The sequence below is a fragment of the Podarcis tiliguerta genome (assembly GCF_965153285.1).
Source record: "Podarcis tiliguerta genome assembly, chromosome: 7".
Taxonomy (NCBI): domain Eukaryota; kingdom Metazoa; phylum Chordata; class Lepidosauria; order Squamata; family Lacertidae; genus Podarcis; species Podarcis tiliguerta.
The window spans coordinates 35,038,344-35,061,622 of NC_139540.1; the positions used below are offsets into that span (position 1 = coordinate 35,038,344).

Here is a 23,279-nt window from a genome sequence, read left to right on the forward strand (position 1 = left end):
TTAAAGTAGTAGACCCTGTGTGCCTCTAACATACATGAATGGAGATCGATGTTCTGCTTTTATGATCAGCTCTTTTTTTTCCTTAAAAAGATATACCTTGGATCCTGAAAGCCCTGGGATTCGATGTTTTGGCTCCTAAACACTGCAAACCCGAAAGTGATTGTTCCGGTTTGCTAATGTTCTTTTGAAACCCGAATGTCTGATGGGGCTTCCATGATTTGGTTTTCAAACATTTTGGAAGTCGAACAGACTTCTGGAACGGATTCCGTTCAACTTCCAAGGTACAACTGTATAGAAGATATTGAAAATGGTAACTGTTAACTATGACTGCAAAAAAAAAAACAAAAAACCCCTCTGTGTACAATGTAGACAAGTTACTAACAAATAGAATTATCTTGGTATTGTGCCAAAGTTTTGTTAGCCATGACCAGCATTGAATGTATGCCCCAAGACAGGTGTGTTTTATATATGCTGCAATTCATACACATGGTCACTTTGCAACACAGCCATTTGGTAATTCTTTGTGAATGGAGTTTGCCACTGGATTCACAATGATTTTGACAGTGCCAAAACAATCCTCTTCTTTGGAATTTGGGGCTGGTGTTGTTAATTACCACAAAGAGAACCACTCTTCAAACCACTTACCTCAGTTAACACATGGTCCACATGATAGCACTGCACTTGGCACTATATGTTTGAATTAATCATGTTCTCCATAGTGATCACACACAAATTCTAATAACACAGCATCTTCCGAAATATGAGGGTATGAACAATTATGGCTTTCTTTTGAAGTAGGCTAGCCTTTCATCCTCATACTAATCACAATGAAGCATTTTTTTGTAGGTGTTTTAATAACCAAATGTTATTATTTGGAAGGAAGTTGCACAGAATTCAAAGGAATTCCATCCAAGTATATAGAGGAACCTTTAGTTAAGTAACACAAGGGGATGATGACCAATGTTACATACTCAGATCAGAGCCACTGAAATTCATGACTTCAGTACCTGAAGTCCACTAATTTCAAGGGTATGGCTTGGATGGTCATCACCCAATGATGTTTCCAAAATTAATTGCAAAATGACTGTCACACTGTGCCAAAACAGCCATATATTCAACCAATTTGAATAAGAACAGAGCAGCCAAAAATAATGGGATCAAGCAGAGTTCTGCTTCAGAAACAGACTACCAGTGAAAGAATCCAGACATGATGTAAATATTTGGGTTTGACGGATACATCAAGCATTAATACAATAGCTATTTTTCAATTTCCCCATATCTGGATTTCGTACTGATCTTAAAGAAAGCTTTAAGACTCTTCACTATTTCATGAAACCAATACAGTTGCTTCACTTTCAAGGCAGCATTCATGTTGGTGTGCAAGTGGAAATTTTAAAATAAAAGTTTAAAAAGTAGCATAGAAAATATTCAGGTGAATATGGTACCTAGGCTTTTATTATATAGCTCTAACAGATAACATGTAAACACATCCATGAGCATACAAACTGAAACCATGGATAAACGTTTATTTCCCAAAGTATTTTGAATTGAAAGAATATCAGACTATAATATTCAGAGCTGGGAACAAACAAAATTTGAGAAACAGAGTATATGCTTGCTAAAACAAGAATTATGTTTATTTAGCTAGTGAATCACCTAGAGGAGTAAATTTTCACTTCCATGATAGCAATCTTTTCAGGCTTGCAAACACCCAGAAATAGGAATTAAAGATTTTAAGTATAGTTATAAAGGTCATAAAAAGTCTGATTTAGACTGAGGTACATGTACTCAAAACTGAGATTGAGTGGTAGCAAACAAACAGTTCCTCAGACAAATGCACTTTTTTCGGTATACATGTTACAGGAAAAAAAAGGAAATGTGCATTAATTGGTGCGGCCCACCAAGCTGCATATATTAATATTCTCTACACCAAACAGTTTGAAACAAGGGAAATGTCATTCTAATATAATTTCATGTTATAATTCATTTGGCTAAACTGCAGCTCAAAGTTGCTTTGCCATATTAAAAGTTTACTACAATAATTTTCACATGAACATTTAGACTTGAGTTTTACTCCAGGACTAAATATGGCATGATTTTGCTTTAAATTCTGTTGAATAGCTAAAAACTGACAATTAAAAAACTACATCAAAGAAAAATAAGTTGAAGCAATGTGAATCTCACATCATTGAACCACTTATGATGGTTAATTGTTAGTATTTAACAAATTCAAAGAGTTAATGAATCCTTGCATTCGTTCCATCTCCTGTGCCTTAGCTAGGATGCATAATTACAAAAGACAGCAGATACTGGTAAAAGCTTCAGGACAGAAAGTGCTTGACGAAGTTACAGTTCTCAAGTGTGTTTGGTGAGAGAGTATAAGGGCAGATGCACTGATGAGAACCATTACAAGAAGAGTCAATTTTGTGTTAAAGTGTTCAAAGATGTCACCTTAAGCAGGAACAAAGCTTTAATAACTTCTTCTTAGACATATTAGGCATTTCCAGAGTCCACATCATTAGTGTTGTAATTCTAGCAGGACCATCGCCATATAGTTATTGTTTGTTTCTATTCCTCTCCTGCAGAACAGAAGAAAGGAAAATTAGTATAGCTCTGTCATAGAAGATTTTTATTCGGTACAAGTGCTATGCGACTATAAATATTTCATAAAAGCATGACACTAGCTTTACAGAAACATTACAGCAATCAGACGAATTAAATGTGCAATTCTATAATCCAACCTAAGGGATGCATCCAATGGTGGCTTCCCATTCCCACAGAAACACCTGCTGCTACTGCAAGGTGAGGCATCTAGTTTTCACTATTTGCAGCCCTCTGCATTATATTCCAAAATGTTTCCAAGGGTCTCCAAGCCCAGATGATTTTTTTCTTGGGAGGGGGTGTCATTGGGTAAGATGGATCAATTAATATAAGGAACACTTCCACTAGCATAATCCCACTTTTTGACACAAGTCATACACAACAAATCTTTACAATTCTACTTCATCACAGAAACTTAAATGAAAGATACAAGATGATGCCAAAGTGCTTTATAGGGCAGAAAAAACCCTCTTATAAATTGATAATCTCTTATTAAGTTTCATTGTGTCTGGTGATATCGGTGACACTTCAGAACCCTTGTAGCTTAGTAACATGTAGATACTAACTATGCAAGGGATAATTTACAAATGGTAAATATCTAGTACCGACATTGTTTTCTAGAACACTTTACCTAAAGTCACGAAGACTTGAATAGCAATTCCTGATATGAAGGGTTATACATTGTTGGCATCTGTCTGTCTCAAGAGACAACAAAGCATGCCTCCATGGGATAAGTCAAACCATTGTGTTAGCAGCACATGTGGCCAGCATGACTAAGCCACTTCTGGCGAACCAGAGCAGCACACGAAAACGCCGTTTACCTTCCTGCCGGAGCAGTACCTATTTATCTACTTGCACTTTGACATGCTTTCAAACTGCTAGGTTGGCAGGAGCAGGGACCGAGCAATGGGAGCTCACCCATCACGGGGATTCGAACTGCCGACCTTTTGATCAGCAAGTCCTAGGCTCTGTGGTTTAACCCACAGCGCCACCCGAGTACCACAGTGTTAAGATTGAAGATAAGACCTCTTTGAGAGGAAAGGGCAGCAGAGGGATCTCTCAACTTAGATGGGAGACAAGCTCTTTGCGTTCTCCTGACCCCACCTCCCATTCCAGCACTGGATGGGCAGAACGCTACCTACTATTCTTAAAGAGCAGATGATTTATTTTTTGAAATTAATACTGTAGTGCTTAGTGCTAAGATGGGAAAATAAATCCCTTTGAATGAAGAGGCAGATATAATTTTCTAGCCACCCCGACCCTAGTACTAGAGCGGGCTCAAAATGCATATTGTGTGTGTATATTCCTGCCACATGTGTACATGTGGCTGCATGTATGAGTGTGTGACTGAATTTATGGAGGTGTAAGAAAAGGCGTGTGTGTTCACTGGGTGTCTGTTGGAGATGCGTTGTGATGCAGGGAGAGAGGGAAGAGATATGTACATTTTTTTCTTTGGGTGGGTGTTTGTTTTTTGTTTTAACATGCCACCATTCTTAAGAAGCCCCCAGAAGGTTGGGCAAGTTCTTATCTGGCCCTGGGACTGAAAGAGAATCCTCAATCCTGTTCTAAAGAAGTGCATGCTTCAAATAACTGCAAGTGTTATGCTCTCATCTGTTCCTCAGCCCAGATGCTTCAACCCAGTTTTCAAATCCCATGCAAAATGATGAAAAACAATTAGGAATGAAGATAAAAGGTGGACTGGGCTCTTTTTTTCGGAATCCTAATTTCACAAAAGCTAATCAATACACTTTTTCTTGAAACCATACTAGTAAAGGCCTTCGTTCTCCCACTGTTCCCAGTACTGCGCCTTTTCGCTTCTGAAATTTAAATTCATATACCATCTACTAATCCTAGCAGACAGAAGTTTAATTCAGCACAAAATGTTTCTCATTCAAAACTCTTTCCTTACAAACTTTTGGAACATTCAGGACTTTTACTAACATATGTGAATTTATTATGAGCAGTTTTTCTTGAGAAATCATCAAACACTTAACTCTAAGGTAAACAATATGGGTAGCAGACAAGCAGCTAGTTTTAAAATTAGCTTACAACTATGGATCACATGGTAAACATATTTAGTGCCTGCGAGAATATTATTGTACTTGTAACAAAAATAGGGAATCAACCTGGAAACAAAAGAACATTGGACTTTTGAATCTGTGTATTAAGCAGACATCTTTCTAAGCTCTGCTTTCACAACTGTCATCACTTCCAAGTTCCCAAATATTTCTTTCAAAATCTAGTAAATTTTCTTCTCGTCCTTGCTCAAAGTTTTCTGTACATACAACAGGTGTTTCTTCGGCGTAGTCACCTAGAATTAAGATTAACTCACTATTTAATCAGATTACTGCAGATACCAATCAGTGTCATTTTGTAAATATTGAGCCTTTTCCTTGTGAAATCAAACCAAGAGTTAACAGGCAGAACCAAAATTAAATCAATTCAGAAAATTTAAATAGTTTGATGCCCTGCCTAGAACACAAAGGACTAAAACAATGTGCTGCATATATAATGGATAAAAAGGTAAAGGTAAAGGGACCCCTGACCATTAGGTCCAGTGGTGACAGACTCTGGGGTTGCGGCGCTCATCTTGCTTTACTGACTCAGGGAGCCGGCGTATAGCTTCCGGGTCATGTGGCCAGCATGACTAAGCCGCTTCTGGCGAACCAGAGCAGCGCATGGAAACGCCATTTACCTTCCCGCCGGAGCAGTACCTATTTATCTACTTGCACTTTTTGATGTGCCTTCAAACTGCTAGGTTGGCAATAACAGTCAATGGGTTTTTAGAACAGTTTGGTTCCGATTGCACCCACTGAGCCACTCGGTGCTTAAAATGTCTCTGTGACACACAGTGCCTGCCCTTCCAAGCTGTAAGGAGTGTGATCAGTCTTGAAAAAAGAAGTAGTAGTAAAAGTATTACCACTTTCTATGGCCTGTCTTAAGTCTATGAACTTTTCCAGGCTGACCAGCACCAAAACATTAAGTTGAGAGACGTGAGTGGAAAAAATCCTGTACAAATGTTTAGAAACAAAGAAAAAGATGACTGAGGGGACAAGAAGGAAGATATAACAAAGCAAATTTGTGTTTCTGCCTCTCTCAGACTATGCACATGATCCTCTCCCCTCCTCTATTGGTTCCTGAACTGTGCTTTCCTACCTCACCCTCTGGGACTCTGTTTCTCTCTCTCTCTCTCTCTCTCTCTCTGGGGCAATGTGTACTTGTTTTTCTTCCTTCTCTGGATCTGTGCACTCTTCTGTTGAGGCTGCCTGTTCATCTCCCTCTCTCTTTCTGGGGCTGCATGTGCAAGCTTTGGTATCTCGATTGGTTGAATGTGAAATGAGTACTTTGTGTCTGGCTCCACCCAGCATGCAAGTCATTTTGTGAAGGGGAACAACCCCATGACAGCCATTTTATGACAGCACTATAATATATTCAAAATTCCCAACATGCCCATGGAACTCAACATATTAAGCACCACTGTAAGCCAGTGCAATATAAAGATAGGCACAGGTTTGATAGGAACACAATTAGTAGCACTAGAATTTCTGTACTGTTCCAACAATCCAGTTACACCCTGTAAAATGAATAGAAACCCAGCAGATCAGCCTATTTGTAAAATGTGCTATTTACATGAGCACAATAGGCAATAATCTTAGCAACTTGGTTGATGATGTACCCCATCTGATTTCAGGTGTCTACAACCACAAGAATAATTCCAAAAGCCATCTTGTAAATAGAACACTGGAACTAGCCTGTATATGCATCTCTAATAGCAAGTGTAATTATCTTAATAACAAGGACTGTATGAAAAACAAAGCAAACACAACCACCTGAAATGAAAGTCGAAGTAAAGAACCATTACAGAAAATTTGTAAACAGAAGAACCAATTAGTATAAACATTTAAGTTGCCATTTTGTATGCAGCATTGATACTAGACTACCCAAGGAATCCTGCTTATTTATGGAGCGTGGCTGGACTCTTCATATGTAGGTATAATTTTTTCTTCTCTTCAAACACTGCAAAACTACCTGGGCTTAAAACAAAACTGTTTATTCAGTTCCACTCTGTAGATCCCAAAAAGAAAAATCAACCATGAGAAGCACAAAAGAAATGACAACTTGGGTCAAAGACTTTTTATTCTTCAGCCTTTTCTTCTGTTCAAGGTTCTGTCACAACTTCAGCTGAGGACCAGACTTAGTGTCCCATTTGCTTTGTTAACCAATGCCATTCAATGTGAATTTAGCAATGGCTGGCTACTATGTAGCCACACCTGAATCAGAATTCTCAAACCCACTTTTGATTATGAACTGAACAGATTCTGCCCAATATCTCCTCTGCCACTGAATTCCTTGATTACAAGCAAGTTTATTTTAAGCCTTCTACAGAACTCCTAGTTAATCCCTAGTTAACTACTTGTAACACTATTTTTTCTTCTTCTCCAAGCTGCTCCGATCCTATAAACAATGACATAGAATCCTTCTCACCAGCTTCCTATGGAAGCTTTCTGTGGTGCACAGAGGAGACCTGGAATGGGGACACAGGATATTTCTCCTGCTCTTAAAGGAGAATCCATCTACTATTTATTTACAATATTTCCTCCTTCCATTTGAACAGTACAGGAGCTTACAAATTCATACACTGTACACAGCCTTTTCCAGCAAGTTGACTCCATCAGCAGCTAGCAGGGTATGTAGCTAACAAGAGTAAAACTGAATTACTGTGTTGTAAAATGATGCATGTCTAAAAAGTGTGTCACCAACATGAAAAGTTTGGAAAGCTCTTATGTAAGGAGTGATACCTGAATTTGTTTATTTTCGTCTTCTTTCTTCATCCATTTTTCCTTTTGTACTGCCCCAAAGAGTCTGTGTGTTTAATTTTTATTGTAAATTACAAAAACACTCAGGTCTTCATAAATAACATTTGGTATGGGACAAGATACCTTGGATTGGCATATTGCTTACAGCAGTAAGTACCTATGGAATAAAGGGGGGTCCACAGGTTGATGGCAAGTGCCTGTTTTGCATGTAGAACAATCCACAATCAACGCCTGGCATATCCCACATAAGAAGGAAGAAATTTCAAGTCTCTTCCCAACTCTTTATTCTCCCCTAAGATAACTAGGTCATCATAAGAATCAGCCCTGGGTTGGGTTAATTTAATTCTGCGTAAATGTTGTTTGGGTTATAGCCAAATGATGCCCCTTTACATATGAAAGGCTCTTTGATCCAGCAGAGCCTTCAATGACTGAAGCTGTTCTAAAGGGTTCTTCAACCTTGCAAAGCAGGCTGGAGGGCTGCAGAGGGGCCAGGAAAAACACAATTTTGCCTTGACCCCTGGAAGGTTCCACTGCATCAAAGTGCCTTCCATCAGGAGAAACACATTGCCTGAATACAGCCCTTTCTATTTGTCCTGCCAGGCACATTTGATAAGAAATGTTTCACAAAAAAGTAACTACAAAGGGTCAAAACACATTTAAACTCATGTTGACATTTTCTTTTTCTTTCCTATGCATCTCTATGAGAAGAAAGTCCTACTGAGTTCAATGGGGCTTACCACCAAGTAAATGGGCGTAAGTCAGCAGTCTAAATTCCTAACAGAAAACAAGCTCTCAATTTCTGTGTTATGTGGCTTTTTCTATGCATCTAAAAAAATTGTACTATTACAACAGCTGAAGCATGTGGAGATCAAAACTTCCATATACATATTTTTTGTTTAAATGTCACAAAACAAAACAGGCAACGAAATGATTTAAGGAACAAGTACCATTTGCTACTGAAACCATTAAAATACATATTTTTTTCCATCTACTGCCAACGAAGTTTAGTTACTTAGCTGAAGGTTTTAATGCAAAAGTAAAATGCTATGAAGAACAGAAAATTGTATTTGCAAATGTGCTTGTAAGGAAGTGTTGTTGAGTACGTTACATGCCTTGGCCTTTACCATCTAAACCCATATCTAATTACTTTTTGTTTTACATATTAAAAAACCAAGCTGATCTGTCTTTAAAAAACCCCCAAACTCCAAAAAGCATGAAAAAAGTTTATTATAACATTAGAATCTTACCCTACGCATGGCTTCCTCCTCCTCTTGACGCTTTTCATAATGTGCAAAGTCATCAAAGATTGAGGTGGTATGCTTGAAAGTAGCAATTATTTTAAGCACTTGCTTGGCTTTTTCTAGGGGTACTTCTTGAGTGTCCCTCGAGTTGGTAACGGGTTTGTTGTCATTATTTTCCAAGCGAATGTGCCGCAGCTGGTTGTTTGGAACGTCTTTAACAAAGATCCACTTAACATCAAACTTCCCCTTCCACTTATCCTGAGACCAGACTCCAGCATATGCATTGTAGTCCACCACAGACTTCATCTCAGCTACTCCGCAGAAGTGTCCACTGCCATTCACACTGAAAAGTAAATAGAGTGGGCCTTTTCCATTCAGTGAACGGTAGGCAGCATCCAAGCGCTTATTACCATGCTCAGTACTACACCAGATAGAATACTTAATGGAGCGGTGTATATCATCCTCCGAATAGCTTTTGATTATAAACACACGACCGTTCTTCAGATTCCAATCAAAGTCTTTGGGATTATAGTTATTTATGGCCTTTAGTTTCTCCAATACTGGGTGCACTTCTACACCAGAAGGTGAAGAGCTAACTGGTATAACACCTATACCATAGTTTTCATTGCCAGCTCCATTGCTCTGATTGAAGCCTACACCCCTATTGCGAGGAGCCACCCAGCGATTTTGCAGCTGCTGCTGCTGCTGCAGCTGATGAGGCGGAGCCTGTTGCTGAGGTCCTTGTGGCGGCTGAGGCGGAGGCTGCTGCTGAGGCAGTTGGCTTTGCACCATTGGAGGAGGCTGAATTAATGGCTGAGGCTGCTGCATTATAGTCTGAGGAGGCAGTACTGGTTGGGTTGGGGGAGCTTTTACCACAGACCCTTTGTCATCCCAAGTTCCAATATTCATGTTGTGTTTTATAGGGGGAGGTGGTACCGCAGGGCCCCCAATTCCCACATTACCTTTAGGCTTAAGTTTTGGCTGAGGCTTAGCAGGCTTCCTAGCAATGGCAGCCCATGAGGTTGGTTTAGGTGCTGAACTGCTAACCGCAGGCACACTATTTGCTGCAATGCTTGTCATACCTGTACTACTCAGAGCGGAACCAACTGTTTTCGTCACAGCGACTGTCATATCACCGCCAATTTTCAGTCCAGTCATGCCTTGCTCAATGCTGCTTATACCAGGCACCTTGTTCAATGTATCATTGCCAAATCCAGCCTGTCCATCGGCTATTGCTCTACCAAGAGAGCTAGGTGGGTAGCCATAGCTGCTGCTGTAAGCAGAGCTTTGAGTCGATTGTCCCTGAGATCCACTTGTCCCCCATGTTGAGAAATCTGCATTCCCAGGGAAAAAATTAAATCCATGCTGCCCAAGGAATGGAGGGGTGTTTCCTAAAGCCCCAGGTTGACTAAAGACACCATCAGGGATGTAGTGGTGTTCACCATTGCTCATCTGTCCGTAAGTTGTCAAGTATGGCATTGGAGGATCTCCTGCTGTGGACCATGCCGCTTCACCCAGAGAGTACGGAAATCCAATGGATGGAGCATAATAACTAGGCATGTATGGGTCTGACATTGGTGGATAGCTATTATTCTGCAGGAAAACATATCAGTGTAAGAATCATTCTATTGCTACATCTACATTCTTTGCTTATAAATATACATTTATGGACATCTGAAGCAAATTTCCAACACAGTTAGAATTTTAAACAGAAAAAAAATTCAAGCAAAAAGATCTATAAGAGATACCTTCGTTATCTTTAATCTCACAAAACCAAAGTAATTACAGCCTACACCATTTTAATTAATATAACACAATTAAAAGTGCTTAGAGCAATTAAAAATTTCTCTTCCATCTCCAATCAGGAGTGCTTTTCCTGTTTTTTATCAGGATGTCATTTTATTTCTTTTATTCCTATAAGCAAATTCCTGTCCTATTTCTAGGCCTCTCTCCTATGCTGAACAGCTGATCAAAGATTCAGTACTGACCATGACCATTAGCCCAACATGTATGTGTACCAACATTCCCCTGAGAAACCTGCCTCTGGTGTACAGATAAGGTTCTGTGTATATATTTAACAACTCATCATGTTCCTTGCCAAGCTGTAAATAAGTTCACCCTGCACAGTGAAAAGGAACTTCAAGTACTGATAAACCCTGTCACCTAGCTCACTTAAAGCAGGGGTAGCTAACCTGAGGCCTTCAATATGATTTTGGACTCCCAGTTCCCACCAGTCAAAGACAGCATGACCAATGGTCAGAGATGATAGTCCAATGACATCTGAAAGGTAATGGTTAGCTACATTTGTTGTAAAAAATAAAAGAACACCTCTATATGAGCAAACAAGGAAGTTTTTATAAGTGTGAGGGTTCCTTTTGGGCTGCCCATGTGCCACCCATGACTAGCATTTGCAAGAAAGGTAAAAAAAAAATGCTGATTTATTTGGTCCAGATCCAATTCCTAATTCACTTAGCTTGCTCTGATTGTTCAATCTTGAATTAATATTTGAATGTTCTGTGTTTGGCATTTTGAGTCTTGCCACTATTATTTTCCCAATAACAAAAAATAGAAAATGCAATTATCTGCTCTATGTATACATAAAGAATATTAAACTCCAAAGTTTGCATAAACTATGCCACCCTTGGCATAGCTGGATCCTTCCATTTGCAAAAGGAACCAGTACCCAGCAGAAGCTTTCCAGTGGAGGGAGAGACGTGATTTGCCCCTGGAACTGCCACACTTTTCTAGAGAATCAGCCAAACCTCCAAAACAGCTTTTCAGGGAAAGGCAGAGGGAAGGAGAAATCAGCAAAGTCACTTCCCACTACAGAGCAGAACTCGAATTCAAGAATGGATCAAACCCAAAAGGTTTTATCAGCTCACTCATCTACAAGTGTCTGTTTTTCAAAAAGTTGTTTGAGTGCTGGATCAAGTAATTAATGTATGTTCTTGCCTAGCAACTGACTGGCTGCAAGGCCATTTGACACCAAAAGGAACTGGCCCAATAAAAAGCACCACATATTCTTTGCATTTCTTACCTTATGCAAATTTAGGCATACAAAACCACTATCAACTGTATAGAAGGTTGGGCATAAGGATATAAACTGTTTCTCCCATCACAGTACACACATACAAAATGATAGAAATACCACTTTCTTTCCAAATACCTTGCCCCAAAGCCTCTCAACATGCATCTTCTGCAAGCAAAAATTCCCTGAAATGGAAGAATCCTTGTTGGACTTGAAACTCATGTAAGAATTCAGAAAGGGAGCAGAAAATCAAAAGCTAACAAAAGGCTGAATCATAAGAAAAATGACTGGACTATTAACTCCTTCTCCATCCAATCCCAACTGCTGAAGGAAATGGTATGGGATGTAGCACTGTAGGCTGCTACAGGAGTAGGGCATGAGATTTGTGTACTGTATTCTATCTTGTCATCCTGGAAATGCTGTTGAAGGTCAATTTTCAAATATTTTAAATAAATCAGCCTTTTCTATGCAGAAAAGTCCTATGCAAACAGATGCAGTCATTTAGGGCCTAGCCCCACCACCCTGGGTCTTGAAAAATCACTTCATTTCAGTATTAACCCTTTTCAGTTATAGTTTGCACAAAGTTCAGTTAGGAGGAAAACAGTATCTCTTAAGATACCTGACAAAAAGGGAGAGTTGGAGGACATAACAGATGTGTGCAAGATTATGCACCCAATGGAGAAAGTTGAGTAAAGAGAAGGCCTTCTCTCTAATATCCAATGAAGCTTACTATTTAAAGTTTCAGGATACACAAAAGAAAGTACTTCTCACAGCACGTAGTTAAAATAAGGAATTCATTTCCACAATATGTAACTATGTCCGTCAAACTGGATGGTTTTAAAAGAGGATTAGACCAGGCATCCCCAACCTGCGGCCCTCCAGATGTTTTGGCCTACAACTCCCAAAATTCCCAAGCTAACAGGACCAGTGGTCAGGGATGATGGGAATTGTAGTCCAAAACATCTGGAGGGCCGAAGCTTGGGGGTGCCTGAATTAGACAAACTCATGGAGGATCAGGTTACTAGCCATGAGAGCAACATTCTACCTCACTGTTTGAGATAGCAAGTGTCTGAAATACCATTTGTTGGTAATCATAGGTGGGCAAGTGGTGTCATGCTCATGTGTGGCTTGTGGACTTCCCACAGGCATCTGGCTGATCACTGTGAGAACAGGCCATTAGACAAAGTGTGTCTTGTGCCTGATCCAGTATGGTTCTCATTCTTTAATTTGGGTTTACTACAAAATGTGGAATTTACAGCTCTAAAACATGTTGTGTCTCTTGCTTGGGACATTAAAACTCAGAATTGTGCCATCTGCTGAGCAATGATTTTGCAACCAGTTCTGTGCACACACAACAGGTATGCTGAATTTAAGATAGATTTAATTAAGCTTAAGTGGATCCCTCTGCTTAAAGTAACTTCGCTCACTTGGAACCTAACTCGTACAAATCCATTTAGCACTGTTTAAGAGATTTACAAATACTATGAAAACTTACAATGGTCTGTTATAAAACCATTAAAACTGTTTTGTGTTACTTGCTTATTATAAAGGAATAACCAACTAAAAACTATACTCACTAGCTTACAAGAAAAGGTGCATTCTTGTAAATACTCACCTGATTTGTCTGGCTACTTAGATATGGCTCAAAATCATCATCATTTACTGCATCCTTTTGATGAATCGAACCGTTTTGCACTGAAACTGAAACATAACTGAAATTAGACATCTTCTAGAAATCCTATACCTAACTTTTTAGTTGTTAAAAACACATGATGGAAAAAAAATGTTTCAAAAACCAGAATATTTCTTTAGGAGGCAACAACACACTACAAGCATCCTAGAATTCAAAAAACCAATAGCAGCCTATGGATGCCATCCGACTTTGCTGTCTGTTGAAGGTGTTTTTGGTGCTTGAATTTTTGTTGCTCTTTTATTGGGTTGCTGTATAACTTTTGGTAATGCATTGCTCCTTTCTGATTTTATGGTGTGCTTTGTACTTTTACATTCTGTAAGTCACCTGGAAACCTTTGATGTGTCAAACTAATTGAATATTATTATTTAAGTTATCAATGAAGTTAACCCAAGACCAACTTGTAGTAGGACTTATTCGGCCCTATTGAATTAGAAGAACATCAAACGGGTGACTTTGAAAATATGGCATAAAATAAAATGTTAAAAAATGTACCTGCTGGCTAGATGATCTTGAGTGTAGTGAAAGAAAATATTAAGATTAGATTACCACTATATGAAGCCTCTCAACTAGGGTTGGGTGATATATCGTCCAAAACTGGTTTGAAGTTCACATCATGATAATTGTTTCATAATATTTGAGCTGGCAATATATCACAAATTACAATGTGTGTAAGGACTAAGCGATATCTGGTTTTCAACATCGTGGTAACTCAACAGCTAAACATTGTGATAACTCACCAGCTAAACACTGCAATGTTATCAGCAGCTAAGCCTCACAATATCACCAGCTAAGCCTCACAATATCACCAGCTAAGCATTGCAATCTACCACAATTTCTGAAATAAGGAAGGAACTATACAGAGGCGAAGGGACGCAGGTGGCGCTGTGGGTAAAAGCCTCAGCGCCTAGGGCTTGCCGATCGAAAGGTCGGCGGTTCGAATCCCCGCGGCGGGGTGCGCTCCCGTTGCTCGGTCCCAGCGCCTGCCAACCTAGCAGTTCGAAAGCACTCTCGGGTGCAAGTAGATAAATAGGTACCGCTTTATAGCGGGAAGGTAAATGGCGTTTCCGTGTGCGGCTCTGGCTCGCCAGAGCAGCGATGTCACGCTGGCCACGTGACCCGGAAGTGTCTTCGGACAGCGCTGGCCCCCGGCCTCTTTGAGTGAGATGGGCGCACAACCCTAGAGTCTGTCAAGACTGGCCCGTACGGGCAGGGGTACCTTTACCTTTATACAGAGGCGAACAGGACAATGTCCTGGCAACTGCTAGTACTTAAGGGACTAAAACGGATAGTCCCAGATTATTTGTTATCACTATGACTCATCATCATACTTTGGATTGTCCTGAATGCCACGATTTGGTAGCCAACCCCAAAACCAAAAGTCTTGTTTGGTTGGATTTTGGCTTGCCTGCTGAAAGTGACCATTAAGTGATTGATAATATTCTCATTTATTAGTTTTAGACCCTTAAGTAGTAGCAGATGCCAGGACATTGTCCTGTTTGCCTCTGTGTAGTTCCATCCTTATTTCAGATGTCACAATATATTGAGATGTTTAGCTGGTGATATACTGCAATATTGATAACCCAGTCCTACTCTCAACAGAAACAAGGTAATTCATAGGAGTGGACTTTTTGTCTAGTTATATGTATTAAAACTGAAGTTGAAGTTTTATGGATTCATATGCAAGCATAAATATTAGATTTAACTGCTCTATTCAAATAACTTCAACTAAACACTTTCACATACCATCTTCTGCAGGTATACTTAGCTGGCATAATTTTCCAATATAAAATATTTGGACACTAAACCATTTTTCCTGCCACCCTAAGGGAACATTGTAAATTCAACACCTCAACAGATGGGAAACCTACAGAAAGCAGGGAAACCAACTCTCCATAGTTAAGAATGGAATAGTATAAAAAGTGCTTGGCTGTTGAAATATCACTTCTAACATAGCTAGAAACAATATAGTATATTTGCGGCAATTGTTGACTTCAAAAATGAAATTTGCAGACACCTTTATTAATAGAGCTCTATGCAGAGTATGCGATACAAATGTTTTCTACCTGAAAATAGCAAAAATGCAGTCCAACATTTTTAGTAAGCCAGTTCTAGTTAAATTCAAGCAAATAAAATGGAAAAGCAATACAAAGTAGCTCTACAGATTAATCATTCACACACACATATATATATCCTCCTGTTTGTATGTTCCTACTATTCTCTGCAACAGAATTAGAGCACAAGCACAGCTTTCAAGGCAGACATGCACACACAAGCTAGAACTTTGCCTTGGCATGACCTACTTTTCCAATAATGTAACATGAATCTAGTTTTGTTTACCTTGCCAGCAATAGGGTTCTCACCCCACCCCACAGAGCAATTCCTAATACCAAATACAAAGAATGTATTTGCAAAGAGCAATGGTAACACTTTTTTTACATGTGAGAGCTGACAACCCAGGACTTCTACAGGTGCACTGCAGTAAACCTGCCACATAAGCAGCCACAATAAAAGCAGGTTTTGTGCTTCTTGACAGTAAACAAGACCCAGAGATGTTCTGAGCATTTACAACATAAACTCTGACCTCTAAGTAACTAAGATGGACTCATGAGAACTTAGGTTTCCAATTTCACATTGCAGACACAAAGTCCAGCTGTATTGTGTAGCTCATCCAACCAATCATAAGGTCCAAAGTACTACATATGCATATATATTAGTAAGAATATGGCAGCTTAAAGCTTAAAGTTTTTTTCTGGGGGGAAATTATGCCCTGCACACACACAGGGTGGAAAACTGTGCAATAATTTTTGGGGGTGGGGCACAACAAGGACACTTAAAGATCATCAGGATTTCCTAGCATTAAAAAAACCCCTTACCTTCAGGTCCTTCACCTCATATGCAAAGTAACTTGCGAAATGTAATTTGTATTCACTGTGTTTTCAGAGCTTTGTGGCGTTTTCAATTTTGCTTAGAAGAAAAACAACCATCTGCCCCATGCATTTCACACAGATTTTTCAAGGAGCCAATGCACCTAATAAAATTTATACTTTGGCTAGTTACATTGTTATTCATATTTGTGTATGAAGAACATAGGTGGTCTGAAACTGAAGACTGCAGCTGAAAACTAGTGTCCAAAACTTTGGATCACTAACTCAATTAAAAACCACCCACACAGCTATGAAGCTGCATACCATTTCTGCAGCATCTACACCCAGATAGCTAATATGTTCAGCCATACTTCTAACCAAGCTGCCCAAGTGTTCTTCTTGGTGCAAGAATTCCTGTTTGCACTTTTTAGACAGCTACTTCACTTAACTGTAGAGAAAAATCTGGAGAACCATAAAAGACCCAAACTAGACAACAGCAAAACACCTCTTCCTGTGGATGAGATAGTCACATCTAAAAGCAACAGGAGCTATTCCACATCTAAAACCTTTCCTGCCACAAATAAATTTCCATCAATTTATCTTTTAAGAGTCCATTCTTTCCTGCATCCCCGTCATTCTTCTCCAATAAGGAAAGATGAAGTAGCTTCATCAGATCCTCTGAAAAAAACAGTGCCAAAAGTCTACCACTTTTGAAACCCTATTCAATGTTACAAAAAAGAAGAAGACAGTAAGCCAGCAAGCCAGAAATCCACATTCACAGCAGATGATGTGCCCCACCCCCGCATTTCCTGTTGCAATGATTTAAACATTTTGAAAACACTGATTATATCCCCAAATATATGCAAAATAAGGAAATGTGGCATTTTAGTTCATTAGTACAATACATTCCAAATCTGACTGCAGAAGCAAGAGAAATGTGGTGAGGGAGAAAGAAGGGCCTTTTCTTTTGTTAAATTGGGGCTCTGCAGCCCTGGGCACAGCAATGGGCTGGATAAGAGTCAATGAAGCTGAATTGTATCAAGATGGAGATCCTGTAGGTGACTAGTTTCCAAATCCAGAATGTAGGCAGTTTATCTGTTCTGTATTGGGTGCTCCTGTACCTATAGTTGTTACTGGAGTCCCAGGTGACTACAGCCTCAGGGACCACCTTTTACCAGCTTCAGTCATTACTCCAGTTGTAGCTAATCCTGGCCAGGGACAGCCTGGCTACAGTGACCCATGCATTAGAATAGAGAGTCAATTACGGTAATGTGCTTTCTGTGGGTCTACCCTCAAAACTGGTCTGGAAGCTGCAGTTAGCACAAAATGTAGTTGCTAAGTTACTGGCCATGAGACTGCAACTCCACCGTTAAAGGAACTGCACTGACTGCCAATTTGCTATCAAGCCGTGTTTCGGGATTGTTATTAAACAATTTGGAACCAGGTTATCTGAGAGAACAATCAGAGGCCCTTCTGATTGTGCCACAGCCTGCAGATAGCATTAACCGGGACAAGGGCCTTCTCTGTGACAGAGTCCACACTCTGGAATACACCCCCCCCCCCTCAAAATAAGAAATGTGCCAATAGTGGTGCAATTCCCCCTTTTTTGTTTGTTTGTTTTATATAGCTTTTGGTGGATACGGATTCCAGCAGCTATGGAATTTTAAGAATGTTTATTGTCTGATTATTTTCATTTTCTTTGTCTTAAATTTTATGGTGTTGCTGCATTGAGTTGCCCGCCTAACAGGTGGTATTTAAATATCTAAATAAACAGATGCAGAAAAACTCAAAACCTTCTCCAGTATCTCATCAGAGAAAAGACAGCCATTTCTCCTGTGACTAAAGTGATAGCATGTTTGAAAGGAGACCAACCCTGTATTGGAAAAGAGGGAGTCACACTAGCAATTCTCCTCAAATAGTAAAATGTGCTTTAAAAGGAATTATGAACTCAGAAATAGTTATCAGCCAGTATAGTGAAGTTCTGTATGTATTTATGCTGCAAAATAAATTTGTGTCCTCCTCTAAATGAATTATTGAATTGCAAGTTGAATCTTAATAATCAAATCATTTGATTTACAGGAAAACACATGCTATCTCCACAGTTACTAAAGGTGTATTTCAAGTACAGTTTTATGTTTCATGTCTCTCTTCTTTGGAACGGGGAATACACCACTAAACCCAAGGCATCACTACCAGCAAATCAATGTCTTATTCAGTGACATATGTACAGCTAAGACTGCAATTCTATGCACACTCAAATGGGAATAATAAATTTGTCAGTTTATAAAACTGTATGAAGCTTAGTGATATTTTGCTGTTACCACAACCCTTGGAGGTAAGTTAGGCTGATAAACAGTGCCAGTGAGCTTCATAGATCAGCAGGGATTTCAACCACAGTTTCAGACATTTAAGTCCAATGCTCTAGCTGCTGTACTACACAGACTTTCAATATGTTCCTTAGTAAGATTATGAATTCTCATTCGCTGAAGAGGTAAAAAAAAAGCAGGGGAAAACAGCTACTGGAGATACCTTAGGAATAGTATAGCTATGACAAGGCACAAGTGAAAGTGCTTAATCTTTAGCACAAGGCTCGTCTCATCCATATTTGCCTAAACCATGGGATCTTTTCTTTTGGATGCTGGCGGCTGACATGTTGCCCTGAGAAACCCCAACAAAAGAAATAAGGTGAATAACAATCAGGATAGGCATCTCAATTATGGGCACTCCAGTTATAGAATAGCCTACTAAGGCTACTTAAGTCCCAGGGTAAAGATCAGGCCTTTTAAATAACTTGTGTAATCTGGGCCTTTTTTAAAATCAATGCTTTTAACGTTGGTATTGTGGTGAGTTCTGTTTTGTTGAATTTATTATGCTTTTGATGTTATGCCTAATTCTGTATTTAAGTTGTTTTTATCTTCAGATTAAGTCCTGAGAACTCTTATGGATCAGCATACAAAAGTCATTAATATTAAAGACCACTAAACCAAACAGGAGTTGATTCTAAGTAAATATGCATACCTAAAATACAAGCCTTCAAGCACAGGATGGGGGGAGAGGAGAACCAGAGTAGGGGAGTAGCTGAACTGCTGGTTAGAGATCTTTCCTGCCGAGACAAGATTCAATCTAGCTTCTCTTGTTGATATTAACGTGATATAATGGAAACAAAAAAACTTTACATTGATTGACAAAGCAGATATGGATCACATCTGGGGGATTTAAAGGGGAATTCCCTTTTGCAATTGGAAATTCATTCATACAATGTTGGCAAGTGAACCTATCCACTGGGAAGTTCACTTCTTTGCTTGTCTTTACGGAAAATTACCGTATTTTTTGCTCTATAAGACTTACTTTTCCCTCCTAAAAAGTAAGGGGAAATGTGTGTGCATCTCATGGAGCAAATGCAGGCTGCACAGCTATCCCAGAAGCCAGAACAGCAAGAGTAATCCCTCTTGCTGTTCTGGCTTCTGAGATTCAGATTTTTTTTTCCTTGTTTTCCTCCTCCAAAAACTAGGTGCGTCTTATGGTCTGGTATGTCTTATAGAGCGAAAAATACAGTAAGTACACTAAAGTATCCCAATGAAGATGTGATGTAAAGTGCACATGTGAAACAGCTAAAATTTTAGGAGTTCAATACCTGAACAGTTCTCAATATTTGAGAAAGATTGATCCTATGGACCCAAACAATTTCACCCTTTGTTAAGCTATGACTAGGTAACTGCCTATGACCATATAATGTTTAGCAAGCTTTATCTCTCACTTCTAACAAAATGGAGTCCTTAACTCTCCCATATATATATTTTAGCAGTATAGCTATATGCAGATGTTCAATTTTTTAATGAGCTGCCAAAAGCTTGGGATAAAGAATACACTAAAGATTAAAGTATACCATGATGCTATCCTGTATGCAGAGATAAATGACATGCTACATTCACTTTTTGTTTCATTTGCCAGTATGTCTCACAGTTTAAGGAGGACTCAAAATTCTCATGCACATATGCTCCACTCATCATCAGTTTAGCACACTTGCTACTAGGCTAAATGAAGAACCATTCCTACAATACCATGCACATAAGCACAATTATTAACCCTTCATATACAGAAACATTTTTGATGGTTTTTCACTACCTTTTTGTTCTGGCAGGTATTTAACTGTCTTCTTGTTTTATGGTCTTCTTATAATCTCATAAAGTGCACTGTTGCTTATCTGCTTTTATTGGAATTTTAATGGCTTTACGTTTTGCTTTCCGGTTTAATTTTTAGCTGATTTTAATAGGTCGTACTACTCAGAGTATGATTCATATATGACTCTATACTCTTGACTGAGTATAAAGCATTCTGACAGCACAATTCTATCTACACATGACTACTCAGATGTCCCACTGAGTTCAACATAAGTGGGAATAGACTGGTGCCTGAATTACTCTATATAATGGGAGGTATTCAGCTAAATAATTGCATGAGCAGAAGAGGAATTCCCCTGCCCCCCCCCAATCTGTTCTGAGGGTTCCTCAGAAATATGGGGACAACACAGGAGAAGTCCTGATAGGCAAATAGAAGCTGTTGCAGAATCAATATATTAAGAATGATGTAACACAAAAAAATGTTGGGAAAATCCACTTTATAAGTGAAAAAAATGATTCACTGTCTGGTGCAGTCTCGTGACTACAACTACTACTACTACTCCAGTATAAACTGTCAGTTGAATGCATCTGCTACACTTAACTGCCTACTACAGAGAAATCATTGAATAACTCTATTCATGTCAGTGAACCTAACACAGAAGAATCAACTTACCTTTATTTCCCTGTCCTTTAGGTCTCTGTTAGTGATAAAACAAGAAAAACAAACAAACAAAAATTAGAGGAACCAAACATTAAAGTTATCACAAAGCTCAAATAATTTTGATGCTTTTAAGATACCCCAAGATGGTAAAATACAAGCCATTTTATTAAAAAGAAAGAACTATGACTTAAGTGCTGCAAGCCTGATGCATTCTAAATTCTGTTTATTGGGATTACTGGTAGACTGGTAGACATTAAGATACCTAACTACAATTTATCATTCAGAAACAAAATGGAACAGTCATCCGATATTTATGTGTGGCACTATAAAAAGTATAATCAGATGATTTTGTAGAAGCTAAACTCTTCACTGTACTATGCCCGCTTTTATTTCTTAAACCTATGCATGTATTGCTATTATCAAATCAGTTATAAAAAGGTGCCTGCAAAATGCAAAAAATATGCAACAAGGACCGATTAGCATGTTCTGGTGAGGTACAGGCAACTCCCATTTTAGGCGCAACCGATATGTGCATGATCGTGCACACGTGCCGAACCCGGAAACGTTATAAAGATGTCATTGAAATGTCACTACATGGGTAGAATGGGTATTTGTAGACTTTTTCAATTAGTTTCCGATTTCACACAAATACATAATGACCTGGAACGCAACCCCCACACAAATGGGGTGTTGCCTGTACTGTTGCATGCCCCTAGTCCTGTACCTTAAGAATGCTACACTTCAATGCTGAATAAAATCAGAACTGTTACATCAGCTAGCCATATTTCGGACTATACTATTTATTACATACCATGCTAAAATATTTTTACTTCATTAAGTGCATTTCCCTGCCCCCAAATAAACCTCCCATTACAAACAATTCCTGTTTCCCTCTGTTTTCACATAGACTTTATGACTCTGACCCTGCAATGACTTTTGAAAATTACTCAATCCTGACAGAATGAAGAAAAACCAGTACTAGCTGAAGAGCCAATACTAAAAGCAAGTATTTTCAAAAGTGACATTCCAAGTTTAAAAATGAAACTTGTGCAGACATGGATTCTGGTTTGCAAGATTTCTCTCCCAAGTTAACATTCACCAGAGACCTCCATTATCTGCTCTCAGCTGCAAAAATAATGTTTACACGGGGGGGGGGGGCAGAAGGGTGAGACTGAGAGGATCAAGACTAGAAAAACAACCATGGGGAAAATTGGTGAAGGAATTGGGAGGGGGGATAAGGAGATCAGAAAAGGGTGAAAGAAAGAAAAAAGTGTACATGTAATAGCTGCATGAAAACAAAATAAGCAGATACGGAAACACGCATGAAAACATGCCATCAATAAATGAAACGCAAAGAAACATATAACCGCAAGAACGAGATACGAGAGGCAGCTGCACTACGAAGGAGGTTTAACGGTGGCCGTAAGGATCCCTCCAAGTCCACTTGCGAGGGAAAACCGAAGGCGGCACAGGAAAGCGGGCAGAGGGCGAAGCTGGCGCGGAAAGCGAAGGCGCCCCCGGAGAGGCAAAGGCCTGCTCGTGAAGAGAAGCAACGGGTTCGCCTCACGGCCTCCGCGGGGAGGCCCCAGGCCGAGCGGCCTCCAGGCCTGCGGAGGGGGCGGGCCTGGGAACAGGGGAGGAGCCGCACGGCCTCGGATGTAGCGGGCGCGGATCCCCGCTATGCCCAGAGGAAGGAGGGCGGGACGGGGTGAGGAAGGGGAGGCCGAGCCATCCTCCCGGCCAGGCCAGGCCGGGCGGAGACCGTACCTGGTCGACGCTGGTGGCTGACATTCTTCACGGGGAGCCGCAATCCCCTCACCCCGCTCCGCTTGGGCCTCCTCCTCCTCCTCCCGCTCTTCCTCAATTCCCCGCCGCCGCCTTTTCCGCCGCTCTCCCCGCCGCCGCCGCCTGACTGTCTCCGCAGCCCGGGCACTTCTAGTCTGCTCGGCGCCTCCGAAAGCAACCAGCTGGACACAGCTCAGCTTCCCTCCCCTGCTCCGGGCTCCGCTTTCCCACAATGGCGGACGCGCTCCGGATCCTACTTCCGCTCCGCGGCGCCCTGACCTTCCGCTCTCCCCCCTCCCTCTACCACTGACGACATTGCAGCCGACTTTTCCCTTTCCGTCCCCGACTCCTATCACGTGGTTCCGAAGACGAGGGCGGGGGAAACGGCCGTCCGTCGGCGCGCGCGCTCGCCTCTTAAATGTCCCGTATGTTAACAGCCCGAGCAAACAGCGACAGCGCGCTTGCGCG

The 23,279-nt window shown here is 40.2% G+C and overlaps 1 protein-coding gene across 5 annotated transcripts; it reads right to left on the reverse strand.

The window, feature by feature from the left end:
* Positions 1-1,437: 1,437 nt before the first annotated feature.
* YTHDF3 (YTH N6-methyladenosine RNA binding protein F3) lies at positions 1,438-23,059 on the reverse strand. 5 transcript variants are annotated; one of them, XM_083451138.1, is made up of 6 exons: positions 22,794-22,931; positions 21,039-21,063; positions 19,263-19,347; positions 13,303-13,388; positions 8,666-10,252; positions 1,438-2,579 (listed from the first exon to the last, which is right to left on the reverse strand). In XM_083451138.1, the coding sequence occupies exons 5-6, from the start codon at positions 10,232-10,234 to the stop codon at positions 2,556-2,558; spliced, it is 1,593 nt and encodes a 530-aa protein (XP_083307264.1). In that variant the 5' UTR covers positions 10,235-10,252; positions 13,303-13,388; positions 19,263-19,347; positions 21,039-21,063; positions 22,794-22,931; the 3' UTR covers positions 1,438-2,555. The 5 variants fall into 5 exon arrangements, with proteins under 5 accessions (XP_083307264.1, XP_083307268.1, XP_083307266.1 ...); XM_083451142.1 differs by having other exon boundaries at positions 19,263-19,376; positions 22,794-22,856; XM_083451140.1 differs by lacking the exon at positions 19,263-19,347 and having other exon boundaries at positions 21,039-21,269; positions 21,426-23,059.
* Positions 23,060-23,279: the final 220 nt, after the last annotated feature.

What these genes read in the sequence shown, in the direction of transcription:
- YTHDF3 (XM_083451139.1), bottom strand. Translation starts at nt 22,817, where the DNA reads ATGTCAGCCACCAGCGTCGACCAG. An exon ending in CAGCCACCAGCGTCGACCAG is followed by an intron (nt 21,064 to 22,793) that starts GTACGGTCTCCG and finishes TATCACTAACAG; the next exon opens with AGACCTAAAGGACAGGGAAA. An exon ending in TAAAGGACAGGGAAATAAAG is followed by an intron (nt 13,389 to 21,038) that starts GTAAGTTGATTC and finishes GTTATGTTTCAG; the next exon opens with TTTCAGTGCAAAACGGTTCG.